At 37.9% G+C, this 16,642-nt stretch overlaps 4 protein-coding genes across 4 annotated transcripts; 1 reads left to right on the forward strand and 3 right to left on the reverse strand.

Annotated features, from left to right (window-relative positions):
• The first annotated feature begins 477 nt into the window (after positions 1–477).
• chp (chaoptin) lies at positions 478–7,099 on the forward strand. The gene is made up of 14 exons (XM_066729584.1): positions 478–636; positions 730–1,018; positions 1,091–1,261; positions 1,918–2,396; positions 2,455–2,674; positions 2,746–3,056; positions 3,127–3,351; positions 3,428–3,649; positions 3,711–3,882; positions 4,052–4,584; positions 4,644–4,838; positions 4,921–5,445; positions 5,882–6,117; positions 6,185–7,099. Exons 1-14 carry the CDS (start codon positions 634–636, stop codon positions 6,474–6,476), a joined length of 3,873 nt encoding a protein of 1,290 aa, XP_066585681.1. The 5' UTR covers positions 478–633; the 3' UTR covers positions 6,477–7,099.
• Positions 7,100–7,252: 153 nt separating this feature from the next.
• LOC136775109 (uncharacterized) lies at positions 7,253–8,320 on the reverse strand. Its single transcript, XM_066729601.1, has 3 exons — positions 7,915–8,320; positions 7,596–7,816; positions 7,253–7,511 (listed from the first exon to the last, which is right to left on the reverse strand). Exons 1-3 carry the CDS (start codon positions 8,279–8,281, stop codon positions 7,302–7,304), a joined length of 798 nt encoding a protein of 265 aa, XP_066585698.1. The 5' UTR covers positions 8,282–8,320; the 3' UTR covers positions 7,253–7,301.
• A 240-nt stretch (positions 8,321–8,560) lies between these two features.
• Positions 8,561–14,101, reverse strand: Ube3a (ubiquitin protein ligase E3A). Its single transcript, XM_066729585.1, has 12 exons — positions 13,385–14,101; positions 12,564–12,699; positions 12,308–12,488; positions 11,859–12,224; positions 11,468–11,778; positions 11,204–11,404; positions 10,844–11,143; positions 10,533–10,733; positions 10,172–10,449; positions 9,882–10,098; positions 9,555–9,790; positions 8,561–9,474 (listed from the first exon to the last, which is right to left on the reverse strand). The coding sequence occupies exons 1-12, from the start codon at positions 13,429–13,431 to the stop codon at positions 9,354–9,356; spliced, it is 2,595 nt and encodes an 864-aa protein (XP_066585682.1). The 5' UTR covers positions 13,432–14,101; the 3' UTR covers positions 8,561–9,353.
• A 700-nt stretch (positions 14,102–14,801) lies between these two features.
• LOC136775110 (transmembrane reductase CYB561D2-like) lies at positions 14,802–16,625 on the reverse strand. The gene is made up of 3 exons (XM_066729602.1): positions 16,448–16,625; positions 15,702–15,895; positions 14,802–15,635 (listed from the first exon to the last, which is right to left on the reverse strand). The coding sequence occupies exons 2-3, from the start codon at positions 15,867–15,869 to the stop codon at positions 15,114–15,116; spliced, it is 690 nt and encodes a 229-aa protein (XP_066585699.1). The 5' UTR covers positions 15,870–15,895; positions 16,448–16,625; the 3' UTR covers positions 14,802–15,113.
• Between the last annotated feature and the right edge of the window lie 17 nt (positions 16,626–16,642).

Raw genomic sequence — 16,642 nt, forward strand, 5'->3', positions numbered from 1 at the left:
ATCCTCCAACAACAAAAACCGTGATTATGATCAAAGGATCAATAGGAATTCTCTTAAAACCAACTAACCATATTCTTCGTATTTTTACTCTAAATAAAAATGACATATTTTTTAAGAACCTTATTAACCAATGTTTGTAACATTGATAATGTTTATAAATTTGGTATTCTATACCTAAAAAATGTTACACAATCAAGAACAAAGATTTTTATAAATCGTGCGAATAAAAGATTTATCGAGGAAGTTATGGGAATCATGGCGTCCTTTGGCGAACAGATATAGGTTGCTGTAGGTCTCATTGCAATTTATACATGGTATATGCGTTGACTATTTTCTTTCTCGAGCTAATGGAATATCGGCTGTATAATCGGGTAAAGAGAAGCACCGAAACTGTCGGTGGACGCTGTGGAAGCCCTAGGCGTGCACCGGATGGCTGCCTGATGCATGCTGGTGCCACTCGCCCCAGTGCCACCCGTCCCGAATCCGACGTCAAAACCGATGGCTACCATCGGCTCACCGGAATATTTAGAACGGAACAGTGCAGAATCGAGAACAGAGCGGTTCGGAGTCACCCGAGGTTGAGCCTTCTTCTTGCACGGATCCGCCTGCGTCTTCCTTCCTTCCAAGGACATCATGGTAATTCTTGGAAATTTTTTATTCTTCTTAAACTGCATGTGGGAAGAGAGTAGTATAGAGTAGGATCATCCTAATCACTTATCGATCTTTCAGAATCTCTTGAGTTTCGTGAAGCTGGGTTACATGATGCTGTTAGTGACGATCATCCTCATGTTCCTGACGTCGGTGGTGAGGATGCACGAGACACCAGTACAGTATCCACCCTGCGTCTTCAATCCACTGTGCACCTGTTCCAAAGCAGTTCCTGATCTTGGAATAGTGGCCTGTTACAACGTCCCAATGCCAAGAATCCCACGTCCCATTAATTCTTCCAAGGTCTTCATGCTTCAGCTGGAGAACAACGGACTCAGATCCATTCAATCGCAGTTTTTAATGAACACTGGTAACCTTGAGATTTATGCCTTGATGTTTCACGTTATTTGGGGTAGTGAATTTAGGAGAGAACAAATTTCAGGTTTGTACAAGCTGCAGATCAAACATAATCCTTTGGCCGACATCCCGGACGAAGCCTTCGTGGGGCTTGAGAGATCGTTGTGGGAGCTCGAATTACCCTACAACCGACTGATAAGGGTACCCAGCAAATCTTTCAGGCATTTGCAAAAGCTACGACTTCTCGATTTGACAGGTGTTTTTTGTATAAAAAATATACGTAGGAGGAATGCAAATATTGATTTTTACAGCTTTTGGTATATTGTGTGTATAATGTGATAAGAGGAACTCCTTTATTATTATGGATGATTCAGTCAGAGAATTTCTAGGTTCAATGTTTCTTGCAGAAATGTTTACTTCTGGATTTGACATATACATGGAAAATATTTACTAGTAAAAATTGTATGAGTAGCACTGATCCAAATATTGTAAATCTAGAGATGATAATTATTACCAGTTCTAAAGACAATTTACTAATGATGATAAAATAGAGTCATTAAATTCATTGATTACACAATGTAATAAGTAATATTTACAATGATAATAAAATTGTAAACATTACACTGTGATATCAGTGGATTTAACGACTTTATTTTAGAATTACTGAAACATTGTCTTTAAGACTCTGGTAATAATTGTGATTTTTTCATTCAGGGGATTTTTTTTTTCATGTAATATTTTCTTAAAAAATTATTCAACCTTGAGAATGTACTGAATATGCACACAATACAGTAAAGGAAATTCTTTAGTTAATCCAGATAATACGGTCAGGGAGCTACTCAGGCTGATCCTTGTAATCCAAATACAGTCTAAATAGGGTACAAACTAACTTTAGTCTTTATCCGTCCACAGGCAATAGGATATCGAATATAGTACCAGAAAATTGGCGAGGATTAGAAGACTCGTTGCAAACTTTGCGACTTGGACGAAACGCCATTGACAGATTGCCAGCTGATGCCTTCGCAGGATTATCTTCACTGGAGTTGTTGGACCTACATGAGAACAGCCTGAGGGACATAGATCCTTCGGTTTTCAGAGATGGAATGCCTCGTCTCGCCTATTTGTATCTCAATGATAATCAACTGACCCACATCCCATATGCTCAGCTATCGTCCTTGAAACGAATAAGGACATTGGACCTGGCGTTCAACCAGATTTCGATGATGATCCAGCAGCCACAACAGGAGAGAGAGATTCATGGTTTGCAGATGTCCTTAGACGTTTTGAGGCTCGACTACAACCATATAGAGACCCTACCCATTGGTGCCTTCCAACACTTCTTCAGGATCAACAGGACCTACCTTAATGGGAATCCTTTGAACATGATCGAGGTGAGTCCCTAAAAAGAATTCTTCTTGCATTGCTCAACAAGGTCATTGACCTTTGCAGGACGGTGCCTTCAGAGACTCCAGAATTCGAGAACTGTACTTCAGCGACTGCCACTTGCCGGAAGTGAACTCTATGAAATTCGCAGGACTGGAGTCGTCCTTGGAACTGCTGGATCTGTCCGGAAACAATATCACAGAGTTACCAGTTCGTCTTTTTCAAGAATACGATTTTCTGCGCACCCTCATCTTCCGGGAGAATCGTATCGAGAATTTTCCTCCAAGTAAATATATCAAAGCAGATGCAAATAGTGCAAATCTTGTAATTCTTCTCTTGTCCCTTTACTCGGTGTAGTGGAGGTGTTCAACGGATTCCAGTACTCCCTCTACAATCTGGATCTGAGTGGTCGAGAGAACAGCGTGATATCTCTTCAGGAACTGCGTCAGATGAGGAACCTACGGTACCTCTCGTTGTCCAGAATGCCACAGTCAACCTTGTCACCAGATGACTTTTTAGAATTCGGTATGGACATCAAAGAACTGAGCATAGTCCGCAGTAACTTAAACACCATAAAGAATCACGCTTTTATGCATGTAAGAGGAATCAAGTGTCTGGATTTTTCTGAAAACTCGATATCCTCCATCGAGGAGGATGCATTCTCCGAGGTAATTAATTAATCTTTTAAAATAACCTGAAAGATTAGGAATGTGATAGATAAAGAGTGTTTTCTGATAGGTGGGCAATTCGCTCATCACCTTGAAGATATCTCATGGACTTTCGTCCTCCATCTCCGAGGTCCCAATGAAGGCGTTCAAATCCCTGACGAATCTTCAGCAACTCGATCTGAGTAACAATCGAATCAGATCTATGCCAGACACGTCGTTCCACTTCCTGAAGAGGATCAGACGAATCGAGCTACAGGACAACGAGATCGATGACATCCGCAAGGGTACATTTCAGGTATGCCAATCGAAAAACCTTCTTCTTATGTTTAAAGCAAGAGGATACTCAAGCTGCTCGATCGATCGATCTTCAGAGTGACATACATTCCATCTTGGAGGTAATCAGCTTCGCCTTTAATCGTATTAAAAGCTTACAAACCCACACGTTCGTCGACTTGTCGTCGATAACGACGATTAATTTGGAAGACAATGCCATTGAGAGAATCGAACGTCGAGCCTTTATGAACATGAATCGTCTCAAGTACATCAATTTACGTGGGAACAGGATAAGACACCTTACAGACGAGGTTTTTCAGGTGAGTACAGCATCCTCCCTTTTGTTTCATCAGAATCCCACTGATATCATTTCAATTGCAGAATCTACCGGATTTGGAATTTCTTGATTTGGCGTACAACGATCTCAGCGAATTTGATTTTGCTTCCTTCGACCAGGTTGGAACCCTGTCCTCATTTCGTGTGAATGTTAGTCATAATGAGATATTTAGATTGTGGGTGAATACTACTGGTATGTTCACGCCACCCACTGCTAGTAAGTATAATGATGATGATGATGATAATGTAGGAAGACTAAGTGTGAAATTCAAGCTTTCAATGTGAAGCCTTAGAATTGGGAGGTTCGTTAGGAGATTACATCAGGATTTAGGATAGGTTTAAAGTGTTGAGGAAGACTGGAGAACAGGAGGATTATTTGTTTGTAGCTGGTGGAAGCGTGCAGTCCAACATCAAGTCCCTTGACCTGAGCTACAACAATATCACGGATATAATGAGATATTACTTCAAGCCGGTTGAATATTCTCTGACGCATTTGTATTTGTCGCACAATCAGCTGAGCAATGTGACCCAAGGAGTGTTCGGCAACATGCCACACCTGCAATGGCTCGACCTCAGCTACAACGATCTCGTAGAGATTGACTTCGACTGCTTCAGGAACACGAAGAATCTTCAGGTCCTCTACTTGTCCCACAATGATATTATGGACATCCCGGCAGAAGCTCTGAGACCTCTCAAGAAACTACGAATTCTAGATCTATCTCATAACAGACTGAGGTCCTTGCCTGATAATATGTTCATGGACTCGAATCTGGAGAGTCTGGACTTGTCCCATAATCAGTTTATGCGTTTACCGATTAAAGTGATGTCAGCTTCAACAGCAGCCAGTCTCTCCACTCTGGACATGTCCTGGAATTTCCTTTCTGGTGTCCACACGACTGATGCTATATTCAGGCTCAAGGTTAGTCATCTTCTTGTAGTTTCTTTTTTCATTCAACTAATACTGGTACCCCTTTACAGGGCTTAACGTGGTTAGACCTGTCCTACAACCGACTCGTCAGACTGGATGATGGAGTATTTTCAGACCTAGAGTATCTCACTTATTTGGATCTTAGTCATAATAAACAATTGATCCTGGAGTCCCGAGGTAGGACCTTCCATGGTTTGGAGGACACACTCCTTCACTTGGGCCTTAGTAATATTTCTCTCTTAAGTGTATGTATGAGACACTAATAGTAAGTAATTAACAATGAAACAGACCTTTGTAACCTTGGATTTTTTTCAAACTTCTTCCAAGATGCCAGAACTGCCTTTGAGACGTCTGCAGACCTTGTATCTGGCGAACAACGAGTTGGCTTCGATACCACCGGAAATGTCGACGAACCTAACGTTTCTTCATTATCTGGACTTAAGCCACAACGACCTTACAGTGGTCCCATTAATAACACATACTTTGCCAAATTTGAAGAGTATTGATCTGTCGAACAATCCCATTACTTCCATCACAAACACGAGCTTTCTTGGACTGGCTGCTAGCTTGGAGGAGTTGGACATAAGAAGATTGTCCTTGACAACACTAGAAGCTGGTGCATTGTGTAAGGCATCTAAGCTACGTAGCCTTTATATCACTGCGTATACCAAAGTTAGACACTTTAACTTACCAAATCTATTGGAGCACAATCATGGACTGAGGGATCTTCTTATCGACGTGGAGAACGAAACTAATCTTGAGTTTGAGATGAGAGGAAAGTTTCCTTCTAAATTGTACAACATCACCTTCACAGGAAGAGGCTTCAGGTCAATGAACCCAGATATATTTAGGGTGAGAGGACACTGTAAAGCTATTTCATTAATCATTAATCATGGATGTTTATATAATATTCCTGATGTGATTAAGGGGAATCTGTGTCTCGACGTTACAGAGCGAAATATAGATGTTTAAATTATGTTTGTATTTCTGGATGGATTGTAGCGTTATAGTATGTTTTTGGAAATGCCACAATTAAATTTTTTGATTGCTATTGCCAAATTTTGAAAATTTGTCCTGGTTTTTGGAATAGGAAGAGCATTAAGAAACAATACTTGTTTTTTCATTTTTTATGAAATTGACTAATGGCAATCCAAAGATAAGAACGTGGTGTTTCCAAAAAATCCTCCAATAAAACTAAAACAAATAAAGTACGGTCTCAATTTAAAAATTTGCATTATGCTCTGTAATTTTGATATACAAATTCCTCATAAAATTCGTATTCCTGTAGGGTTTGAGGAGTCCACATTTACATCTGGGTATGTATAACACAAGCGTGAACACAGTGCCAAAGGAATTGTTCACCAATGCAGAATGGCTGAAGAACGTGACGATCGACCTTCGACAAAACGACATTCGTACCCTGCATAATCCATCATCGAGTTACAAGCCAGGTGTTCCAGGAAAAAGATTCCTTATGAAATTAAGATTAGCTGGCAGTTATCTAAATTGTGACTGCGATATAGGGTAAGCTATATGTGCAATTTGAGATTATCTCTTTGAACAATGATTAAGAATCCTGCTTGGATTACAGTTGGATTGAAATGTGGCAAAGGAAGCATAGACAGTACCAAGAAGATCGTTGCACATCCTACGACGATTTTCACAACTTTGAACATGAAGATGGCGACGAGTTCAACTGCTGGGACAACGGCTGGGACGATGATTTACGCGAGACCTTTTGTCTGAATAAGAACAACATGTCAGTTGCAGAAGCACTGAAGACTGATCTCGAGTGTGGCTGGGGTGCAGCCAGTCCTTTAAAGCCATCGTATTTTTGCTTCTTAGCCATTATCCTCCTCACATTCGTAACCACGATCTACTAAACGAGTCTCCTAAAATTAAATGTGGAAGCTCCCGAATAAATGGACGCTAAGATCCAAGGAACTTTATTTTTATTTACTCTCGTGGCTTGTATGCCTAACGAAACATATTTTCGGTACGCATTGTCCAGTCTCAACGGTTCTTCTTCTTAACGAATGTAAAACTTAGTGTTCGTTCTTTTTCACTGTATTTATTAATTGATCCAATTAGTTAGTATAAGACAAATATATGTTTTCTTTAACTCATTGCACTAGTGCAGCAATGCAGAGAAGAAGAGCTAACATTAAATTTCTCATAACAACCCTGCTTGATACAATTATGCTTATAGAGGCTTCCACCGCGTTCTGTATGGCAATTCTGTAACTCTTATCGACAAATACCTGTAGTGACCTGTACGTGTAATGATAAATGTATATCTATATATACCGTTTCCGGTCTGTACCGATACTGAAAATTTACGTTAAAAGTTACAGAATACATTCTCTGGCCAGCGCCATCTGCATACGCGTGTTTTACCAATTTAAAAATTAACGGCTTTGCCAACTTACATCTAACAATAAGTCATTATTCTATCATTGTTTTCTTCAATAGAGTTCAATTAACCTCTTTTACTTTGGCTCTCTTCTTTGTCATACAGGAAACTTTACTTCCACGAGACTGTCGAGCAATGTTCTCATTCATATATAGTGTGTCTACGTATACCTTGATACCGTGACTAGAATCAGTCGAGATAATAACGTACTGAGTTGGCGAGAATTTCAATAAAACGAGAAAGAAATAAACAATCACAACAGTAGCAACTTTAATGATAAAACGAAAATTGCATTTTAATCGTACAGCAATACCTTAGCGGTGACGTTGATTGCTATCTTCACGATTGGAAGAACAATGAAGCCAAATATAAATGTCAGACTTATATATACACTGAGTAATTGTACAGCCAGTATAAGATACTTGATGATTCGTTGCTTCAAATCTCCCGTGTTTTGTATACTGATCGCTTTATCCAGTGTAAACCTCATTATGTGCAGAAACATCTGCAATTATTTTCACATAATAATAATTATAATAATAATAATAGTAATAATAAATCATATAATTTAAGAGAAATTTGTAATGACCTCGAGAATAGGAAATATATTGATGACGATGTAAAGCAATGCTAATAGCGATCGACCAGTGACCTGACCCATTATTCGAATCAGAGATACAAAGGAATATTCCGTCCGAGGGGTACCGTAAGACTCTTGATAGCTTGCCAAGTATTCCCGAACATTTTGCAAAATATTTCTCGCATTATTACTGCTCATCGACGATGTATCATTTATCATCGAACAATATTCTACAAATGGAAGGTTACACCGTACAGGCACTTTTAAGTTAAACGTATGTTAATAAAACAAAAGTACAAAATTTGACAAATCTCTTTCGCTTAAACACCTTCGGACAGTTCTTCCTTATAATTTGCATTTAGATATTTCCACTGGCCCTGACTCGAGATATTATAAAGATTATTGCGTCTCCATTTCAAAGCTTGATCAAGCATATCTTGAATGTCATTAGCCCCACTCGAAGCTAAATCTCCAAAACCACGCGATTCAATGTTTCTTTTCCCGTTCAGTGACCTTTCCTTCTCCTCGGTCGAGCACTTGACTTCGTCATTGATGTCGACAGATCTGTGGTTCTGGTGTCTCCCATTGCTGCTTGTCTTCAGTAGACACTCGTACGTACGAAATTCCGTGGCTGCTTTTTCTCCAGCAAGAGGTGCTTTGGTGGTCATCTTGAGGGATTCGCTGTCGGTTCTCATGTTGCTCTATCAATGTAACGTTTAAACGAGAATATTTAATTTCTGAAAAAAAAATTCAAAAAAAAAATAAAAAATTTCGAAATTATCGTCAGACTGAAAAATATTAACTATTTGAAAACAGATGAAGGCTTAATTGGCCTATCGATTGCAATAATAAGAGAAGAGATTTTCATATATACATATATATATATATATATAAGGTAGAAGGAAGTTATACTTGTTAAAGACTCGTTCGATAAAACTTTATTGTCATGCGTGACTAAAACATACGACAATATTTCTTACGCAGTTCCTTCCTCCCTTTTAATTAAACTGCTATAATTACACAGATTTTTATACAAATTAGTTTAATCGGGCCGTTCACGTGGGATGGTGAAATAATGAAAGAGGTGTAATTATATACAAGCGCTGCTGAATGAACGTCGACGGTGGAGAGTTTCATTATCTTCTCAAAAAGTTTCGTGTGGTACAGAGCGATACAAATATAATAGAGCGCAACACCATCGATAAAGATCACATTAGATTCAGATATGCGGCTTCACGCAGTCACGTTTTACTAAAATTAAGAAAAACTACTTTTATACCTCTGACAGATACATAGTCTCATTGTTGGAAAATTCTCGCGTCTCTTCATCGAGATACATTTACTGGGGAAGAAGCTACGAAAAAATCGTTTAAGTTTATTCCGGTGCAAAAGAACTAGAAATTTACACGAGATGTTTTCTCGGCCAAGCTATTTTATCTATATAGATAAATATATAGAGGTATAGCGCAATCGTGATCCGCGCAATGCAATAAGAAAATTCTGCCCAAAAACATACTTTATTTATTATTACAAATCATGAATTCGTAAAATGATTTATCATGCAATACTTCAAAGTTGGTAGAAACCTCGGATGACAGGTTAGTGCCGTTCAATGATAATGTACACGTGTTTGCTCGATAAAGACCAAATTACGATTTAACGAATGCGTTTACGTCGATTTAAATGTTTCATTGCAATAAATAGATCCGTACAGTAAATAACAGTATTCGAAAGAATGGGGTATCATATTGCTAAAAAAGGTTGTATTCACAGCATGCCAAAGCCCTTTGAATAGTTGATTGCTTTCAGTAAACGATCTTGCAATTTCTCTATTGTACTATAGTCCGGTAAAAGTAAAACGTTGAAGCAGGTATGGGCGATGGGCAACCTAGAGTAGAACAATTAGTAAAGATTTTCAAAATGAAGTGTAAAGATCGATGAGAATAATGGTGAATATATAATACGAACCTATCAGAATCAGGTCCGTGTCGAGCAATGACCATTTTCAATCGGGACAAACCACCGACGGGAACTCTGTCACTTCCGGTGGTAAATTGAAGAAGCCTGCGCTGGCTCTCGGGTGGTAAAGAGTGAGCCACTCGCCAAAAATTACGTACAGCTTCACTCTCAACTGTATAGCCACCCTCGTATTCCGTGGCAGCTTCTAGCTCAGCAAAATCAAATATTTTGCTACCGCAGACAAGCTGAAAGTACAAATGTCAGGAGGGTTCGAAAGAAAATACATAAAATTATGATTAATAGTCTAAAGCAACACAGCTGTTATCTATCGTTTACCTGTTCTATTTCTTCCGGTCTAAAGAGCAGTGCCAGAGGACTCTCGTCGGTGACCATTTGAAATCCACGCTTGAAGGCTTTGAATTGCCGTTCTACAGACTTATTTAACAAAAAGTCTGCATACAGATCGAGAAATTCCTTTTTATTCTCCTGTGTAACGTACAATTCATCGCCATTTTCTTTTAATTCGTGAAACGATATGTTACCGAATACATCTCTGCGAAATAACAGATTGCAATTATAAAGAGAAACAAAAATTGTTTGGATTGTTAAAACGATCCATTACTTACTTGTAAGCTACTCTAAAAGTTTGCATAAATGTTTCGGCTATGTCATCTTCCGTATAATTCATTAATTCACTAAGTGTTCGATAGAGCGTAGGTCCCCAATCTTCCAGATCGGCAAAACCTCCTTTTCTGCCTAATAGTTTTCGATATACTACCATGGGAAAACGGACATCTAAGATTACATTGTTATAAATTGCTAAACCAAGAACTACTCCAATTAATATAAATTGGGCGTCACTTTCAAATGACGTAGAGTTAAACCAAGTCATCTGTGTGTCCTCCTGCAATTAAAACTCTTGTAGATTCGCAATCTACTGATATATCGAACTTTTACTGCCTCTTAAAAAATAGATGGCACTTTAACCTGTGTCGTAAACATTCCATAGTCCGGATTAAAGATCTCTTCGACGACCAATTGGAAAAATTCTTTGGATACACCACCTTCGTCAACACCTTGCTCGCCTTCAAATTCAACAACTAATTGTTTTTTCAGATCCGATGGGTTTTCCATTGCAACCATTTCTAATTCAACTAAAGCATCGTCGATCAAGTGATCCCTTCGTACCTAATTGATTAACAAAAATTTCAAGAGAAACATTAATTTGATTCAATGAAAAGGAGAGAAAATCACGAGTAAAAGAAACAGAGGAAAATAGTTTTAGTTGAAAGAATCACCTTTAGTCTAAGGTAGGGGTGAGTTGGTTGCCCGACAACCATTTGTAAAAAGCTCATTCTTCGTTCACTGTACATTCTAATACGATTGTCATAATACAAACCCAAAGTTTTTGTTGCAGGCGTTAAAATAAAAGCGTAATTCATAAAGCTAAACTTCATAGGTTCTTCACTCTTGTAATAAGCAAAATCTTTGTCCATTTCTATAGCATCGCTAAGTGGCTCATTATAAAAGTCTGTAAATGGTATAAAAGGCTTTCGCGCATCTAACGCTGATAATCCCAACTCTTTTGCCAGAGGATCCTGCAAAGTAAAAACAATTATTTTCATCAGCAGTATGTTGTTGAAATACTCTTTCTATACCTGTGGAATCTGAGATGTGATGGATCTTCGAGCTACCTTATCAACACTGTTATCACTTTCTTCGTCAGGAATAAGCTCTGGCCCATCTAAATCACCTGATAACATGCTTGCGTAATACAGGATCTTCATAACTTTTGTAGGTGCTGTAATCGTATCCGCATCTTGAACGCAATAATCTCGCGTAAAAGAGCCCCCAATGACCTAAAAAAAAATATTTAGTTAATTATCACATTGAGTAATCTCAATTGATTTCGATGGATTTACCTTGACAGTTATAAGTTCTTGAAGAGCCTGCAATATGCTAGGAAGTCGAGGTTTGCAATGTTTGGCCCATATACGCGCTAATTTTGCTTGTGCTAAAATTGGGAAACAACTTACTGCTTTGCACAACATATGAAGCGCAAGATCAAGATACTCAAGATTGGCAAGAGTTGGAATTTCAAAAACTATCAAAAATACATTGAGTAAACTGTCCATGCTATCAGATGGTATAGTATTGAAAACTCTCAATTCCAGTTCTATATTATCGGCTAAGGTGACTAGCGCATTTACCAGAGCTGACTCAAATGCTTCCCCTAAATGTATTATAGACAAATTCAGACCTTATTTCTATCACTTTAATTGACTACTGAAAAATGATTATTAATTGCCATACCTGGCAATGACCAAAGCGCAGCAAAGGATCTTCTTACAGCAGGTAAATCTACGCTCGTATCATCATCAGAAGGAACAACAGGGGATGGATCGCTACTGTCTTCCTCTTTGTCCTCACCTTGCAACGATCTGACGGCTTCTTTACTCAGATCACCTGGGGGACGTAATAGCGAATCTGGTGCTTTGTCAAGTAGAGCGGCAAGTGGGGAGTCTGCCTTACTAGTTTTTTGGAAACTACGACTGAGAGCTTCTCCCCGTGAAAATACCTCGCCCAATGTTCGAATTAGCAAAGAGTAACTTCCTTCGGATTTGCATTTTTCTATAATTTCCATAAGTCTAGCTTCCGTAAGATATGGCTCTGATTTTCCTAAAATGGTATGACAGTAAGATTATTGTCATTTCTCATTTATAATTAGTTATTTCCAAATAATAAAAGCTTCAAATTGAGACCTTCTTCGGAACATGCTGCATTAACATTTTTGACTGGTAAACTTTTTGTTAGAGATGCTGGACCAGGCTCTAAAGTTGTTCTTGCTACTTTGCTTGGCTGTGTACCATCGCAGAGCCTTGCTTCTTGAGAAAATAATTGTATAGCTTGAGCAGCAGCTTGATTTGGTGTTAAATTAGTAATCTAATAAAATGATATAATATCATTAAAATTATACAAGTACTTGGAGTTATTAAAAAACTGTAATGTATAAATTACTTTGCCACTAGATGCACAATTCTGATTATCACATTGAGGATTTCCACAGCCTTTAGTAAGTTGATAAAAATAAAGTTCGATTAACTTTTTAGCCGCTGCACGCTTCATGTCGCTGGAAGGGCTTTCAGCTCCTACCCTTCAAAAATCAAGTTAAAAGATTTTAAGAAACTCATTATACTTCAACTATCTCATGGATCATTTGATGTTTTGTACAATGAAATTTATCGAATGTTTTTGTACAAATTTTTACGGTTAGAAAAGTTCGAGAGGAAATTCATGAAAATTACAATAAAAGCAAAACACAACCACATGGATGATGAATACTGATTTTTGTTAATATTAATGATTCTATGGATTCTATGTGCAAGCACATGTTTCTACTTGATTATTAACAATATTACAACGTTGCCAGATACTCGAGTTAAAATGACAAATCTATGACGAGACAATTCTATTTTCTATATAACTACCGTATATCATGTGTTTTACAAGTCGTCTACTTCGAAAGTTAAAAACGAGTCGCAAGTCGTTGTACCAAAACAAAGCTCTATAATTAGAATGCTTTGAGAGTATTAGTCGGAGGAGGACAAAAAAAGAGAGTGAGAGAGAGAATCGAAGAATGAAGCCTTGCGCTACGTCTTATACCAACCAAGTATAAATATAGATGTAGTATACAATAAACAATCTTCCTTGAAGAATCAATGGAAGTGAAGCGAGAAGCGTAGCGCATTAACTAAAATCGCGGCAATTTTGTTATGAACAAAAATATAAAGATTATGTTTATACACAGGTATTAAACGATTAAAGTGTCATGTCTTTACCTGGAAGCGCAATCTTCTCCAGGGTCCTCTTGACCCTTGGTGCTCATAGACTGTGAATCTTTATAATTTTGTTTCTTCTCTCGTCTATCGTGCCAGAAAGTACTACTCAGCCAGCTCTTCTTTGAATCTATTTGACTGACTTTCGATTTACTATAACCTGCATCTATCAGTGCTCTACTTATTAATTTGGCGCAAATTTCTTTACTACTACACTACACGCACTTTTTTATCACTAAATTAACTTCTTTTGCACGTTATACGCTGATTCGCGTGATTGTTCTTGAGTTACAGGATAGAGAAAGAGAGAGAAAGAGAGAGAGATAAATAGATGGGTGGACGGACAGATAGATATAGATATAGATATATAATGTATATATATATATATGTATATATGGAGAAAGAAGGTAAGAGAGAAGAGTTAAAGAGAGACGAAGAAGTAATTTTCCACTAGTGTTCTTCTCAACACTGCACGGTTATTTTGTCCAAATATTATATTATATATGTGCTATATTATTTTTCACATAGATCAGTCAATCAGTTAAACTTTAAAGCTTTAGAGGTTAGGTGAGCGCCAGAGTGAGCGCCGTATAACGCAGACTAAAGTGTCTATATATATATTTAATGATATTACAACAGTTTAATATTAAAATTAATACAATAAATATACTCTTTTGATTGTTCCGTTTAAAATGTTATCCAGTTTTAGCTGTCCGATTTTGCTAACTCAACTAAAATTTGTCAACTCCAACCTACACTTTTCTACTGGACATTCTCTTTCATTGTATTAGTTGCTTTATATGTGACAGTATGAGAGAGATCGTAGTGCGCGTGTGTTAATCGAAAATTGCGAGTTATCGCTTCTCGATTCTTCTCATAACTCGAAACTTTTGACTACGAAAATTTAAAAAGTTGATAAGAATACTATAAGATGTTGTAAAATTCTGATAAGATAACACACGCTCTCTCTCTTTTTCTTTCTATGCATATGTAATTATTTTGACCGAAGACAGATATTAACCCTTAACGCTCGAAAGGCTCTGGTGAGAGGACATATACTGGTGAAATAAAAATCAAAAGGCAAAATTTTATCAAGCGTTAAGGGTTAATAATTTAATTCACTCGACAAAGTGTCTTTAATACGATTAACTAACATTGGTTATTAACCCTTAACGCTTGATAAAAATTTGCCTTTCGATTTTTATAACACGAATACATGACCCCTCAGCGGAGCCCTTCGAGCATTAAGGGTTAAAATAATTAAAATTATTAAAAAAAAATACTATATAGTCCGTTATCATTTGGGTTTAAAAAAAACGTAAGATGATTTTGATTAATTGTATAATTAATGATTATAAAAAAGTTAAGTTACAATTACAAATGGTAAAAAGGGATAATCATATATATATATATATATATAAGCACATACACGTATTACATTGTAATTCTTGACATTAGTTCTTTCCTCTTAAACTCGTTAAGCATGTGTATATATATATATATATATATATATATACTACATGTATAATAATAACTTTGGTGGTATTGATTAATACTATATAATCTTATCAAACGAGACATTTGATGAACTTGAAAGAATCTTATCGAGCAGCATTCGTAGCCAATATATTATTAATACTATTAAAATTGGAAGAATCTTTCGCACGATAAAATCTTTGGCTGGATGAATTTATTAGAATTAGCGGAAGCGACCGTTTCGAATCTGAATCGGTCACGTTTGGGAAGATGGCGGGTTTAGAATGACTTTTGTTCGGGACACCGCTCCCAAGATTGGCTTGATTAGAATAAAGAGTCCAGCAAAGAAGAGAGAAGCAAAGGTGAGGTCTCTGCCAACCTCACCACCCGGCCACCAGCGAGTATAGGTTCCATTGATCAAAGTCGCCAAAAGCAGGATTGTCAGGAAGATTCCAGCAAAGGCATGGCTAACCTTGATCAAAACTGGCCTAACTTTTGGATATAACCAGTTGGTATTATTAGCCAAAATTCCAAAAGCCGAGACCAAGGCAGTTATAATCAGAGTGGTCAATCCGAGTTGCGAGTGAGTGGTCACAAAGTGACTTTTTTCTTGATTGACCTTATTGACGACTATGATGATAAACCCAATAGCCAGGAATCCCAATCCTAGACTATTGAGGATCCAATGAACGGTGACTCTATATCGCCTTGGTAATCTGTAGGACAGATATGCCTCACCGGATATCGAGAATACCGCTTCGGAGATGAGCAGGCCAACCTGAATCAATGGTAAATAATCTTGAAATCAATCGATCGATCGTGAGATAAAGTTTACGTGACTTACAGCGATACTCATACAGATAGGATGCCAAGAGAAGAATTGATAATGAACGAACGCGAGCACAACAATGTAGACCACCGGCAACAGGAGCAATATATGAGTTACTATAGAAGCCGCCAGAGTGATGGCACTAGGGGGCCCTTTGCCCTGTGTTCCCCTCTCTGTTGTCATCTCGTTGTTCGATGATCGATCTGAAACTGAATTGATAAAAATCGAATTAGCCAATATCAGCTATATAAACGGAGAAAAATCATAAAGGTGCTCATCTCAGGGGGGAAGGAAGTGTAAGGTAACAGTGTCTTTACGTAATTTCATCGCTATCCTCGGATACCCGAGGCATGATTCATCGCGTGAATTGCGCGGCACGATTACCCGTTTCTTCGAATACCGGGGATAGAAGAAACTAGTAAATGCAAGCGTGCATCGAGCAAGAATAACGAGAGCTACGTTAATTCCTCTCTGGAACAGCAGCGTTCCAGTGGACTCGACTAAGCTAACTATAAACACTGCAATGACGATTATAGTCAAGGTTAAACCTTTCAACACTATTAAACACTGCACTTCCAAAAACAGATAAAATCAAGTATATTTTCGATAAAATCATTTTTACCGCGGCAGTCGAACGATGAACACTGGCTTTCACCTGAGTAAAGAGTAAAATGGGGACAAATTAAGCCACGGTCGTTGCTCTTGCTTATGTCTGTCTTTATAACCGATATAATAGAAAACGCAGCTGAATGAATTCTAACCTGTTGTGTTATTGTTGTGCGAGGATTCGAGGATATCCGGGAGCTCGTTCACAACTCTGTGTCTCTGTTCAGACTGGAGGAGGAGAGTCTGAGGCTCTGAGCTGTGATTCTGGATTGAAAACTAGTATACTACGGGCTACACAGAGCACAGAATACTAGCGTTGTTTATCTTGCGTTCCCGCTGCTGTTGCTGTT

The sequence above is a fragment of the Prorops nasuta genome, unplaced genomic scaffold (genome assembly GCF_024137725.1).
Source record: "Prorops nasuta isolate Cenicafe-Biocafe unplaced genomic scaffold, Cenicafe_Pnas_1.2 PNAS00007, whole genome shotgun sequence".
Taxonomy (NCBI): Eukaryota; Metazoa; Arthropoda; class Insecta; order Hymenoptera; family Bethylidae; genus Prorops; species Prorops nasuta.

What these genes read in the sequence shown, in the direction of transcription:
- chp (XM_066729584.1), top strand. An exon ending in GTTCACGCCACCCACTGCTA is followed by an intron (nt 3,883 to 4,051) that starts GTAAGTATAATG and finishes ATTTGTTTGTAG; the next exon opens with CTGGTGGAAGCGTGCAGTCC. An exon ending in AATTGTGACTGCGATATAGG is followed by an intron (nt 6,118 to 6,184) that starts GTAAGCTATATG and finishes CTTGGATTACAG; the next exon opens with TTGGATTGAAATGTGGCAAA.
- LOC136775109 (XM_066729601.1), bottom strand. Translation starts at nt 8,281, where the DNA reads ATGAGAACCGACAGCGAATCCCTCAAGATGACCACCAAAGCACCTCTT. An exon ending in TAAGGAAGAACTGTCCGAAG is followed by an intron (nt 7,817 to 7,914) that starts GTGTTTAAGCGA and finishes TTCCATTTGTAG; the next exon opens with AATATTGTTCGATGATAAAT. An exon ending in ATATATTTCCTATTCTCGAG is followed by an intron (nt 7,512 to 7,595) that starts GTCATTACAAAT and finishes AAATAATTGCAG; the next exon opens with ATGTTTCTGCACATAATGAG.
- Ube3a (XM_066729585.1), bottom strand. Translation starts at nt 13,431, where the DNA reads ATGAGCACCAAGGGTCAAGAGGACCCTGGAGAAGATTGCGCTTCCAG. An exon ending in TGCGCTTTGGTCATTGCCAG is followed by an intron (nt 11,779 to 11,858) that starts GTATGGCAATTA and finishes TAATACATTTAG; the next exon opens with GGGAAGCATTTGAGTCAGCT. An exon ending in AAGAACTTATAACTGTCAAG is followed by an intron (nt 11,405 to 11,467) that starts GTAAATCCATCG and finishes ATTTTTTTTTAG; the next exon opens with GTCATTGGGGGCTCTTTTAC.
- LOC136775110 (XM_066729602.1), bottom strand. Translation starts at nt 15,869, where the DNA reads ATGACAACAGAGAGGGGAACACAGGGCAAAGGGCCCCCTAGTGCCATC. An exon ending in CTATCTGTATGAGTATCGCT is followed by an intron (nt 15,636 to 15,701) that starts GTAAGTCACGTA and finishes CCATTGATTCAG; the next exon opens with GTTGGCCTGCTCATCTCCGA.